A 12,857-nucleotide genomic window follows, 5' to 3' on the forward strand; every position below is an offset into this window, starting at 1 on the left:
CTGCCCTGTCACTGCCTCTTTCAAGAACATTTACTGTAATGATGGCTTCTAGCAGCAAGTGTACGGTGATACAGGTACAACCGCCCATTCACTTTCACGGACTACCATGCACAAGCTCAAACGATCGAATACTGCATTGTTGACATGAGGTCGCCACCCACTGGCAAAATTACACTGTTTAATGCCTATGTTGCTCTCTCCCGTAGCCGTGGACGGGAAAACATTCGACTGCTAAGAAGCTTGGTGGGATTATATTAAGAGTAGCGAGCATACCTATTAAGGGGGCGTAATTACTCCACAGCCTGTATAAACTTCTGGCTACGACGCCGATGGTTATGAAGTATCATGAGGTAGAGCGCCGTATAAAACAGGCCTTATTCTAGTTTTCAAGATGCCCGAAGTCCATTTTATATGCCCAACACCCTTGGTCCTTAGTTGCTAGCCACCCTCCGAGGCCTGAGGGTCGTAGTAGGGTGTTGTTATGTACTCGAATCGAGGTTCAACATATACTCTGGAAGAATTCACTCGACCGGCATCTCGATACCGAGGCAGCGAGATTAATCTCAACAGAAAGGTGACGAGGAATGACGCGGTAGCGCAGGGAGGGTGTGCTACTGTATATCGTGGAGTTCTGAGTCTACTGGGCCTGGACGGTCGCCATGAAGACAACACGGGGAAGATCTCCAGGCGATGAAGACACTATCAACGTGAGATCGGTACTGGATTGTCGTACTAACGCCCGTTCTAATCGCCGGGCAGCGTGTCCTCAGAGAGGTGCATCTGTGGTCTAAGCTCCGTCATGACAACATTCTCCCATTGTTCGGCATCACCATTAATTTCGGTTTCACATTGTCGATTGTTTCCTTATGGATGGAGAGAGCAGATACATGTGAATACGTGCAGAACGTCGACGCCGACCCTCGCCCTCTGGTAAGTTCATGTGACTTGGTGCAATCTTTGTCTACATACCGCTTATAGATAGAAAGGGTCGCACGGGGATTACAATACTTGCACGATCTCAAATAGGATGTCATGTTCCACAGGGATCCAAAAGGCACAAGTACATTTACCGCCAACGGATTACCCTCACATGGCTGAAATCCGGTGCTAAAGTCCTATGACGACAGACCACTCCTGGTCGATTTCGGGCTCTCGTATCTTACCAACTCTTCCTTTAGTGTCCCCATCTCTGAGCCGTTCGGATGTATGTTAGGTTAGACGGCTCCGGAAATGTTTGAAGTTGGCAAACTGTCGGCCAAGATGGATGTGTAGTCATTCAGAATGACCGCCCTGGTATGCTTACCAACTGGTCAGCATGGGTGAAGTCGGACTGAACCACGTAGAAATTGTTCACCCGGAAACCCCTCATCCCACCGTTCCTGGGGACAAGCTATCATGACCAGGATTATGAGAAGTCCGCCAGACCGCCCCACGGATGATGACACGTGTCACCATATGACCGAAGGGTGGTGGAGGCTACCGTCTTCGTGATAGAAAGGTGAACCCAGGTTATGTCTTGCCATGTCGTACATCATCGAAATGATCGATAGGATAGTAAGCCTCTTTCCTGTGGCAGAGAACCTGCGCACCAACCGGTTTTCGTAGAGTAAATTTTCCGGTGGTAGGGTTCATGCCATTGCCGATGTTGGTGCCACCCTCGTCCAACAGTTCCAAAGCCCAAATGTACGCAACGGCTTACCGGTACCCATTGTTCTGCAATCCAGTTTTCCAGTTGAATTCGACGATCAAAAGACTGCCGATACTGTCACCATATTACTTCCGACATTAGTCCCCTCCTCGTTTCAACGAAAGTACGATCGGCGCTAGCACGACCTCGGGTCTTTATACCTTATTCACATAAGTTGAGAGACTTCCTCTTTGGAAGAGTGAATGCGAAGAAACAAGGTCTGGGCTCGTTTGACCAAACATTCGAAGGGTGAGGTCAAGCCAATTGGTACAACCGGAGTCCATTCAAACCACAGGGTGGGATTGGTCCATGTATGCTGCAGACAAAGCTGTGAAATACCTCAAGCTTGAGGGCGTAGGGCATGATGCCATGAATGCATGAAGGAAGCTTTGGTGCGGGCGATTCATGATTTCGAATCCAATCCGGAGAGCACGGCGAAACATGAGTAACTCCACGATCAGGGTCCGCGAGGTTCACTCACCTCATGCCAGCGTCAGTTGGCCAACTACACGTGGGCAATGAGAAGAATACGCCAATCGGTCAATGTTTCGGATCGCGACTACCATACCTTGGCCGGGAGTTTAGACCCAGTTTTCCGCCGTGCTTTGAAGTTCCTGTGGGAAAAGACAACGCCCCGCTGGCCTTCGCTAGCCTGGGAACCATATGGGCATGTTCGCAACGCTGAGCCCTCGGTCATCCTGCCTCTTGGCCGACATGTTCATATTATTTGCAAGCTGTTTAATTACAGGTATGGGCGGCCCGTGGTACGTGTTTTTCCACGTGTTCTGTTAATATGTGCTACTGTGTTACTGGAACTGGTAAAACACCTTCTGATTATATTTATCGTCCAACATTGCACTGAATTCTTTTCCGTCCTTCCAATAATCCAATATGTGTGTGCCACCGTAATTCACAGAGATCTGACTAGTTACACAGTAGGCTCCTCTAGCCCTCTATCCAAGCAAGCTTCGTCATCCCATGATTTACGCGATCCACTTCCTTTCAGGCCTCACGGTCTAAGTGTGTCGAAGCCAGAAAAACAGACGCTGTTGGAAATATGACTATATATTCCGTCATCTAGATTGATCCAGACTTACATGTGTATCAACATGTTGTTCATCATATGACATTCCTTAGCAATCAGCTCCACAATGATGTCATACTGACATCATATCATACGTCATATTCCATGACCTTCTGCGCTATTCTTTACTATACTGAGTAGTAGTTTCCTTTTACGTTACTGGTCCGTGCGTACCTACTCATGTATATAAACTCAGGGATTTCTTCCTCAATCCCCATCGAATCAAGCATTCGTTCTTCACTTGTCTAATCGACAACTGAGCCCCTCAACGCTAAACAAGCCTTACTTCAAAAGCTACTACCTTTCTGAATAAAGGCAAGTGTTCTTGCCATTGCTCTTCGTTTCTCCTGTTCCTCTGCGCAATAGGTTATGAGCCCCGCCTATAACTAGGTGGTAAAGCTATTTGTGGTATTTGCATAGAACGATCACTGCCGACAGGCAAATCACTATGGATATCGTAGGCCTAGATGCGCTAGGATCGGTAGTAGTAGTCTTCGCTGTCGCTGTCGTGGCAGGCCTTAATCAGGCAGTTTTATTACTTCATTATGGTGGACATGACCCGCGTTTCCTATGGGAACTCGCTGTGCGCTCCATAGCATTTTGGTTCTCTTTTCTAGGTCTCTCCGCCTGGTGGCGAAGGCGGCAGTTACTGCTGGAACAGCAGATACTCCGCAGGTTGCTTATACAGCGCCTTGTCCTTCGTCCTCCGACTCCACCTCCTCACTATTTACATTTCCATCTTCCCGACATCGATCACGACGCAGATTTAGACCCCGTTCCGCCATACGACGAGGTTGAAGCGTTAGATCCGCCTTCTCCTTGACGTGCACCTACTCCTCTTCCAGAGGAAGTTGCGGCTGTCAACGAGCTAATTAATCCTGCAATCGTTCTCGCTGTCGATGACAACGCTGAGTTCGATTTGCTTTAGTCTCGTTTGCTTTGTCGCGAAAAATAGGAACTAATCTATTTAAAAAGATGTCTCTCGTCGTTGCAAAGAAACTCGAGCTCGCAATCGCTGAGCAGCGGGATGGAATGTACGAAGTAAAGTGGAGGAAGTATGCGGTTAAGGAGATCATAGAGTACATTGAGATGTTGTATGTACAGGAGTGCTCTACTTGGAGAGAGGCTGTACCGTCGAGCGTCGGGTTCTTCAAGAAACCCAATCCTGCGACTTACCTCGTCCCCATCGATACCGTGGAAACAGCGTGGCAAAATATGCCCCACTTTCCCGGGTTCAAATCGCCATACTATTATCCAGGGATCCACCTCGCCTACCATGGCTACCTTACCGACTTCTTTCCCAAACTTTCCCATACGTCGTCTCCGCATGCCATAGCTAACTTCAACGGCTGCGATCTTCCCAGTGCTTATTATGAAGATCCTGCCCTCGAGTCTATTCCTGCGTTCACTATCACCCACGACACCTTCGTCTACATCTACTATAACGTCCATCCCCTCTACGATCCGTGCTTCAACAGCCTCATCCCTTCTCTCCGCATTTGGAACCAGCATCTTGAATACCATTTCCGAGGAGTTTGGGATGACGGATCCACGGACGTCCGATGTGTCCCAAGGTGGTACCGTGAACGAAGACGCGGAGGAGACAGCTTTGATAGCAGTCTCTTTAGGTTTATATGACGGTTTAGGGATGAAGCAGATGTGGGAACTTCCCTGTGATATAACTCTTCTAACCAGCATCTTCAGTGGGGTCTCGCTCCCACTAGTTCAGACTTCGCTTACTGGCCCGGCACAGAAGAGGTTCTATGCGATTTCGAACGTATCATGGACGACTCTACTTTCGACTATCTCGCAGCTCCCCGACCTCGCGGAATTCGCACCACGGCTCTTAGCCGAGCTCGTGAAGCTCGCGCCATACGCCAAAAATTATCCTCTTCCAAACTCTCTGGACGCACCGTACGTATCAGGCGGCCGAAACCATTCGGCAACTAATACGTGTACTTTATATGAGTCATACAATGTTTTTGAAATTTTAGTTAAGGACAAACATTTTCGTCATTCGGATTGCCTTGCAATTCCTTATTCGTGTGCGGATCCTTACTTAGGATTCACTGCTGATGGAATCCCTTTACACGACTGTAATTGGGGTTTCATGGCATATCATTATTTTGCTCCATTAGACTTTCTAAGTCTAGAGCGAAATAATTCTCGCATCTCTGCTTGGAGATTTGCTGAGAAAGGCACACAGGCACCGAAAAATAAAAAGGAGAAAAGACGAAATCCTCGTCCTTACTACAAAAACAATTATTCACGTATTCGCCGCAAATCTCAAAAGGCTAGAGCATCTGCTCGCCGAACCAAAATTCGCGGTCATGAATTAAATCCTCCATCCTTTTCGACTCATCCTGTTCATTCGTTTCTATACGAACATTTGCTTATGGACCTGTGACACTAGATGTCCGAAGGTCTCTCAAAGCAAATCCCCAAACTCAACGGTCTTAACTGGGCCTCTTGGTCAGTTCTTATGAAAGCCTATATGCAAACTCTTGGCATCATGGGTGTTGTTGACGGCACAATTGCACAACCAGCAGCCGGAGATCCTACTCTCCCTGCTTGGGTCACTTCTGATACTCGTGCACAAGGAATTTTGACCTTATACTGCGATCCGATGATCGCTATGTCAATCGATGGACACGCGACTTCTCACCTCAAATGGGAAGCTCTTAAATCCGCATATGGTGCACCTTCGGCCATGACGACATTCATGGAGTTTCAGCGGTTGATCCGCATTCAAATCAAACCGAAGGATGACATTATGCAGAAGATTGCGGAAATCACAATGCTTATCTCTGCGATCAGCGCTCAGGGCATTGCCCTTAACGACAAAATGAAGGCGCTCATTTTAGTCCATTCGATGACTCAAGCTTGGGAACAAGCTCCGGTCAATATCCTTTCCTCTATTGCTGCCAATCAACTCTCTCCCGATACGGTCATACCTCGTATGAAAGAAGTCTGGGCCCACAAATCAGGCAAATCTATGCTTCCACAACAGGAAAAGGCTGGGTCATCATCGACCACAGTCAAACAAGAATCTAACTCTCTTCTGGCACGAATGAATAAGCCGCCACTCTGTCAAGTTTGCAGAGGCGCACATAATACTTCCGATCATCAATCTGGATCAGGATCAGGATCCTTTCGCGGTTACCGTGGAGGTCGCGGAAGAGGTCGCGGAGGTCGTGGATGTGGATGTGGAAATTATACTCCCTATCAACAAGCACCACAGCAAGGTTCTGGTTCTCGTGGCCGAGGCCAGAACAGACGCCGAGGCAAGGGCAAAGCCCGAGCCCATAATTTAGAAGTCGAAGGTGCTGAACCTATCGACGCGGCCTACATAGAGGAACTTCCCGAAGATTCCTACTATGGGCAAAACTCGTATGAACCCGAGTATACTGCTCAGGGTCAAGAGTTTTATGAAAATGCTGCTGCTGCTTTTGATGCAGGTGACTTTGACATCACTGCAATCAATGTTCCACATCGCGAATCCACTCCCGAATATTCTCTCCCGGATCCAACTCCGGTTGAACGAGTTTATTCCTCCGACCTTAATACCTATCTCGGACAACATGTCATCACTGACACCGAGATGTATGATCCTGATTTGTCTCGCCAAGATCTCACTATGGCGATGGAAGCTGTTGGGGAATCCCCCAATTATCCAGTTGATGCCACAACCGGAAATCTTGCTCCTTGGTACCTGGAGGAAATTCAGAATTTCCAACCGGATCAAGTTGAGTCAGTACCGATTCGTGTTAACATTCCCGGCTCTAATATCTGCCAATGTTCCATTTGTCGCCGAACAGCCAAACCTTGTGTCTGACTGGGTCTATCCCTTTCGGAACCACAACAACGGAGCGACTCGGACTCTTATCAGAGGACGATTTCCCTTCCCCCTGCTGAGCAGGACGGGACATGTACGAGTGGTTCCCTCGAACCCTCAGTACGAATGGGAAATTCCGTTTTGGCTGGCGAGAATATGGTGGAGAACCGGAATGCAGAGAATCATGGCCATGCGTCTGAGATGCAACAACGGATTATTGATCTCTCTTCCCCTCGATTTCGAGGACAGAATAGTAGAGATGGAGGATCTCTCCACAAATCCGTACTATTAAAAGCCGCTAAAAAGCGTGCTAAGCCCATGTCTCTATCCCAGTTTCACGAATCTGTGCCAGATAAACCTGTTGTTAAATCCTTACGTATAAAGCATAATCCAGACATCGAGTATGATCCCAACGAATCTGCCTCTGGATATTTACCCATGCAGTTCGATGGTCATGCCTTCGATTCTTATGACTGTTACCCTTTGGGTGTGTCATATTCGAATCTCAAAAAGAACCTTCCAAAGGGTGAGTCTTTATGGATGTTGGATTCTGGAGCATCACACCATGTGACTCCTTTTAAAACTGATTTCCTGACCTATCGAGAATTCAAAAATCCACCTTTGGCCTCTACTGCAGGCATGAAAAAGGTTCAACTTCTCGGTCAAGGAACAGTGGTTATTCGCCTGGAAAATGGCAGTAACCTTCCACTACATAATGTTGTTTACAGTCCTTTGTTCTCAAAGCGACTATGTTCACGAAATGCGCTCCTCAATAACGGGTATAGGAGCACAGCGACTCTTACAAGCGAGACTATCAGAGCACCGGATGGCCGGATTGTCCTTGAAGCAAAAGTCGCTTCACCGACTTCACCTCTTCATTGGTTTGTGGGCGTACCACTTCCACCTACCACTGCCTATGGGGTCCTTTGCCCTCTGGTCAAGGAATCTCAAGAGTCTCTTTGGCATAATCGCATGTGTCACCCTGCAAATGCAGTTCTCAGACATATTCGCTGATTAGGCCTGAAACAAGATCTACAAATACAGGGGGAGACTACCTCTTGTAAAGGTTGCGCTCAGGGAAAACTTTCTTCCGAAGCTTTCAAACCTTCTTGGAAACGAGCAACCTAAACCACTTGAGTTGGTTCATGCCGACTTACTGGAGTTACCTGTCGAGTCTTACTTTCGGTCCAAATATATTCTAACCCTCTTGGATGATTATTCATCCTTACGGTTTCTGTCTCTACCTTTGCAACAAATCCGATACTTATACTGCTTTCGCTAACTGGATGGTGTCTATGCAAAATACTACTGGGCATCATCTACTTGCGCTCCGTTCGGATCGCGGGGGAGAATTTATGGGTCATACTTTCAAGCGCTCCTTTCTTCGCGCGGAATTACCCACTATCTTTCTATTGCCGACCAACCACAACAAAATGGTCGTGCAGAACGCTTTAATCGGACTATCTCCGAAAAAGCTGGGACCATTCGACATCATGCTTGCGTTCCAAAACGCTTCTGGAACTTCGCTTTCGACTGTGCACTTCATGTGTATAATCGAACTCCTCTCAAGAGGATTATCTTCAAGACTCCGGTAGAACTATTCTTAGGAAAAGTCCCAGACATCACCTACTTTCGCACCTTTGGCTGCAAAGCCTTTGTATGGGTTCCTAAAGAACAAAGAAAAGACAAACTGGAACCTCATGCAGTCGAAATGATTTTATGGGATATGAACCCAATACCAAAGGATATCGATTTCTTCATGGACAGAAAATCATTATTTCTTGTACTGCAAAATTCATAGAAGACTCTTTTCCTTTTTGCTCTGGTCAACAAAAATCCGAAACCTTTGACCCCGATACCGAAGATGACCAGGAATCAGATACTTCCGACTCTGAAAGCCTACATTCATTTCCGGATCCTGATCAGATCCAACCGCCGACTCATCACCGGCAACCACCTCGTCCTAATACTCCTCCACAACCAAACCCACAGCAGAGAGCTGCGGACCAGCCTAGAGCTCAACAACAAAGAAGAGCACCTGCTGCTGTACCTCCAGTCGACCCTCGTCATCTTAGACATCCTCATCAACCTGAATTTATTCAAGGAGACTCGCGCAATGTTCGCAGAGCACATCCTCCTGCCGATGACAGAGAACCTCGTCCAAAGCGTCGTTTTATACCAGTATCTCGTCCTGGGAATCTCTATGGAGACAGACCCCCAGTAGAAATTGAAAGAGATATTCAAAGAAATCAGGATCAAGCACAACAGTGGATTCGCAATGCTGAAGAGCATGCAAGACAAACCAGAGAGTTTATTCGTTCTCAACAGGAAGAACGGAGACCTCCTTCTCCGAGGTTACCTCCTATACTTGTTCCTCCTGAAGTTCCTCGTCAGTGGACTGAACATCCACAAGGAACTACTCCTACTTCTCCTGGTTCACCTCTTACTCCACTTCCGGAAACTCCTTCTTCACCTAAGGGCATGCCAGACCAGCAGGCACAAATGCCAGGTCCTGAAATGCATCCTTTCGAATTTGCATTGGCTGCCAGGATAAAAGAATCTCCGGAACATTTCAAAGATGTGCTAAAGTTATCTCCCGATTTGCAAAAGAAATGGTTTGACGCTATGAAAGACGAATTAAAGTCTATCGAGGAAAGACAAGTATGGACTTTGGTGGATCCTCCAAGAGATCGGAAACCAGTCAAGTGTCGATGGGTTTTCGCAATAAAAAGCGATGGTCGTTATAAAGCTCGTCTTGTGGCTAAAGGCTTTACACAAGAATTCGGTACTGACTTTGAAGATACCTTCTCTCCAGTGGCTCGCTTCGAAACAGTTCGCATTCTACTCGCGTTCGCTGCCCAAAGAAATTGGGATACAGAAGCCCTGGATGTTAAAACCGCTTTCCTATATGGAAATCTTGATGAAGAAATTTATATGGAGCAACCAGAAGGTTTCAAAGTTTCGGGTCAAGAACACAAGGTCTATCGGTTGCTTAGAGCCTTATATGGCTTAAAGCAAGCTGCAGTTGGCATGGAATAAAGCCCTTCATCAATCCTTACTCGCAATGGGCTATATTCGTTCCAAAGTGGATGCTGGGATTTATATCCACACTTCCAAAGCTGGAATCAGTCATCTTTCTCGTCTATGTCGACGATGGACTCTTTCTAGGATCGGACAAACGTCTTCTTAAAGCCAAGAAAGAACAATTTATGAAGAAATGGGAATCTCGTGATCTTGGTGAAGTCAAGGAATATCTTGGCATTCAAATTCACCGTGATCGATCCAAAAAGGAACTTTATCTCGATCAAATACCTTATGTTCAAAAAGGTTATCAAAAGGTTCAACATGGAGACTGCTCGAAATGTTCGCACTCCATTACCTTCGGGATACCAACCGGAAAAAGCACCCTCCAGATTATCAAGCCACATCTTCTCTTCGGTCTCAGTACCAATCAATCATAGGGATCATTACTCTATATGGCTCTCGGTACTCGTCCCGATATTGCCTTTGCGGTTATTCGCATGTCTCAATATATGGCAAATCCCACCGAAGATCACCGAAATAAAGCCTTGCATATAGTTCGCTATATTGCATCTACTCCAAAATTGGCTTTATACTATTCGGGACTTGAATCTCGAATCTATGGCTTCGCTAGATTCTGATTGGGCTGCAAATAAAGACACTCGTCATTCAACTACCGGTTATGCAATGTTCCTCGGATCATCCCTTATCTCTTGGCGCTCTCGTAAACAGAAGACGATCGCAGCTCTCCTCTACAGAAGCCGAATACTATGGCTCTCTGTGACGCTGCACAGTCAAATCAAATGGCTTCTCAATGCTATTTGATGAACTTAAACTCAAGACTGAGAAAACAATTCTATACTGCGATAATATGGGAGCTCGCTTCATTGCTGAGAATCCTGTATCGGACAGGTCGTTCTAAACATATCGACGTCCAATGGCACTTCGTTCGCGAATGTGTTACAAGATAGGTTTGTTCAGTATCGAATACGTTCAAACTGACAAACAAAAAGCAGACGGTCTTACAAAATCTTTGACGTGGCAAAAATTTGAAACTAATCGCTCGTCAATGGGTCTTGTTATCCTACCATTTTAGAGCGAGGGGGAGTGTTGGAAATATGACTATATAGTTCCGTACGTCTAGATTGATCCAGACTTACATGTGTATCAACACGTTGTTCATCATATGACATTCCTTAGCAATCAGCTCCACAATGATGTCATACTGACATCATATCATATGTCATATTCCATGACCTTCTGCGCTATTCCTTACTATACTGAGTAGTAGTTTCCTTTTACGCTTACTGGTCCGTGCGTACCTACTCATGTATATAAACTCGGGGATTTCTTCCTCAATCCCCATCGAATCAAGCATTCGTTCTTCACTTGTCTACTCGACAACTGAGCCCCTCAACGCTAAACAAGCCTTACTTCAAAAGCTACTACCTTTCTGAATAAAGGCAAGTGTTCTTGCCATTGCTCTTCGTTTCTCCCGTTCCTCTGCGCAATAGACGCTTCGTTCGATCATGGGGTGGAAGCCAAGCGCAAGTCTGTGCTTCCTCACCGATCCTATTATTACCTGGCGAAAGCACTGTTTCGCAATATCATCATGCGTAGGGTATCGACCAGATGCAAGCTGCGTCTGCGGAAAGCCATGCAGAAATCTGAGGGATCGATGGGTTGTGGGCCTGTCAGGTATTGGCATGGGCAAGTATAAAGCATCACACACGGCCGTCGCTTGACCTCCCTTCTATTCAGTGTATGCTACAATTGGAACTTCACCAGATGGACAATCCACAGGACGCTCTCAGGCAATTCGCCGAACGTGCATCTCGATATTCCTTTGACCTGAATGGAAAGGTCCGTAAAGAAGATAATTTCGTTGCTCTACGTGGAGGGCACGCTACAGTGTATTCAGGCATTCTGCAACCGGATGGATCAAGGGTAGCTATAAAGATGGCACGCGGGTGTCTTCCTGGCGACGAGTCTACGATTAAGGTAAGCTCAACAGTCATTGCGTGCTATCACAATGGCATTAATTATTACTGGATAGCGTGTCCTCAAAGAAGTACATCTATGGTCCAAACTCCGTCATGAAAACATTGTTCCGGTGTTAGGCATCACCACTGAATTTGAACTAACGGTGTCCATTGTGTCTCCCTGGATGGAGAAGAGAGATGCACGTAAACACGTGCAAGATACGAGTATCGATCCTCGTCCTTTGGTAAGTAGATTTGGCACCGCTGGTCAAGATTGCTATAAGAATTGTACCTCCACTTAGATGATAGACATTGCACGAGGACTACAGTACTTGCATACCCGTGAGGAAGGCGCGGTGTTCCATGGCAATTTGAAAGGCGTAGGTATACCTGTTTTCAATAGCTGCCCCTACTTGACTGAGATTTTATCGCAGGCCAACGTTTTAATTTCTGATGGTGGCCAAGTCCTTCTTGCCGACTTCGGCTTTTCCCACCTTGTCGATTCTTCATTCAGCATGGCCGTCTCTGGCAAAGGTGGATTTACCATGCAGTGGACAGCTCCCGAGATTTTTCTTGGTGAGCAGGAAGCATCTGCAAAAGCTGATATTTGGTCTTTTGGGATGACACTCCTGGTATGCACGTCACTTTTTCGGGCGTACACAATCGCTCAAATTTGCACAGGAGCTGCTTATGCGTAAAGACCCCTTCCATGGAATCAAACGGAATGGCATCATAGGTAAAATGTACCGAAATGAGATACCAGATCGCCCGAGGGATGAAGAAACTTTTTCGCGACTGACAGACGGGTGGTGGGATATTTGCCTCAGGTGCTGGAATTTTGACCCCTCATTGCGCCCAACGATTGCACATGTTTTACAAGTCATGACGAACTTACAATAGTATGTGCTTCAATAGTTTACTAGCCCATCGTAATTAACCAAGCTCTGCAGATAAGAAACTCTTATGCCCGCTGCAATGGAGCTAGCAACTCCAATGGTCTTACACAGGTACAATAGTTTTCCCATATATACTAATACGAAAGGCCCTCTGGGTGCTCCTGGACAATACAAGTAACAACGCTAGGGACTTTTTCCATGGCAGGTGACATGTACATGTTGAGAAGTAGAGTGTCTATTTTTGATGTAGAGGAAGATCATCTGACAGTTCTGAGTTGAGCAATGACCTTATGTTAATCAAAGTTAATGCTGTGGAGGTGGGAAGGTGAGGCAACGGCAGGTGTGAAACTGC

At 46.6% G+C, this 12,857-nt stretch overlaps 2 protein-coding genes across 2 annotated transcripts; both read left to right on the forward strand.

Annotated features, from left to right (window-relative positions):
- The first annotated feature begins 2,156 nt into the window (after nt 1-2,156).
- On the forward strand, nt 2,157-2,909 carry F5J12DRAFT_570925 (uncharacterized protein). The gene is made up of 2 exons (XM_051740108.1): nt 2,157-2,580; nt 2,627-2,909. The coding sequence occupies exons 1-2, from the start codon at nt 2,206-2,208 to the stop codon at nt 2,705-2,707; spliced, it is 456 nt and encodes a 151-aa protein (XP_051601524.1). The 5' UTR covers nt 2,157-2,205; the 3' UTR covers nt 2,708-2,909.
- Nucleotides 2,910-10,952: 8,043 nt separating this feature from the next.
- On the forward strand, nt 10,953-12,729 carry F5J12DRAFT_570932 (kinase-like domain-containing protein). Its single transcript, XM_051740109.1, has 7 exons — nt 10,953-11,337; nt 11,389-11,628; nt 11,684-11,854; nt 11,912-11,989; nt 12,044-12,241; nt 12,291-12,508; nt 12,560-12,729. Coding segments are annotated over exons 2-7 (903 nt in total). The 5' UTR covers nt 10,953-11,337; nt 11,389-11,391; the 3' UTR covers nt 12,561-12,729.
- Nucleotides 12,730-12,857: the final 128 nt, after the last annotated feature.

Source organism: Pisolithus orientalis (assembly GCF_024613125.1).
Source record: "Pisolithus orientalis strain OTSU chromosome Unknown F5J12scaffold_9, whole genome shotgun sequence".
Classification (NCBI taxonomy): Eukaryota; Fungi; Basidiomycota; class Agaricomycetes; order Boletales; family Pisolithaceae; genus Pisolithus; species Pisolithus orientalis.

Bases quoted from the DNA above. Each gene is read 5' to 3' on its own strand.
- F5J12DRAFT_570925 (XM_051740108.1), top strand. From the start codon at position 2,206: ATGAGAAGAATACGCCAATCGGTCAATGTTTCGGATCGCGACTACCAT. The intron at 2,581-2,626 runs GTGTGTGCCACC...GTTACACAGTAG, and splicing joins TCCTTCCAATAATCCAATAT to GCTCCTCTAGCCCTCTATCC.
- F5J12DRAFT_570932 (XM_051740109.1), top strand. From the start codon at position 11,392: ATGCTACAATTGGAACTTCACCAGATGGACAATCCACAGGACGCTCTC. The intron at 11,855-11,911 runs GTAAGTAGATTT...ACCTCCACTTAG, and splicing joins GTATCGATCCTCGTCCTTTG to ATGATAGACATTGCACGAGG. The intron at 11,990-12,043 runs GTAGGTATACCT...ATTTTATCGCAG, and splicing joins TCCATGGCAATTTGAAAGGC to GCCAACGTTTTAATTTCTGA.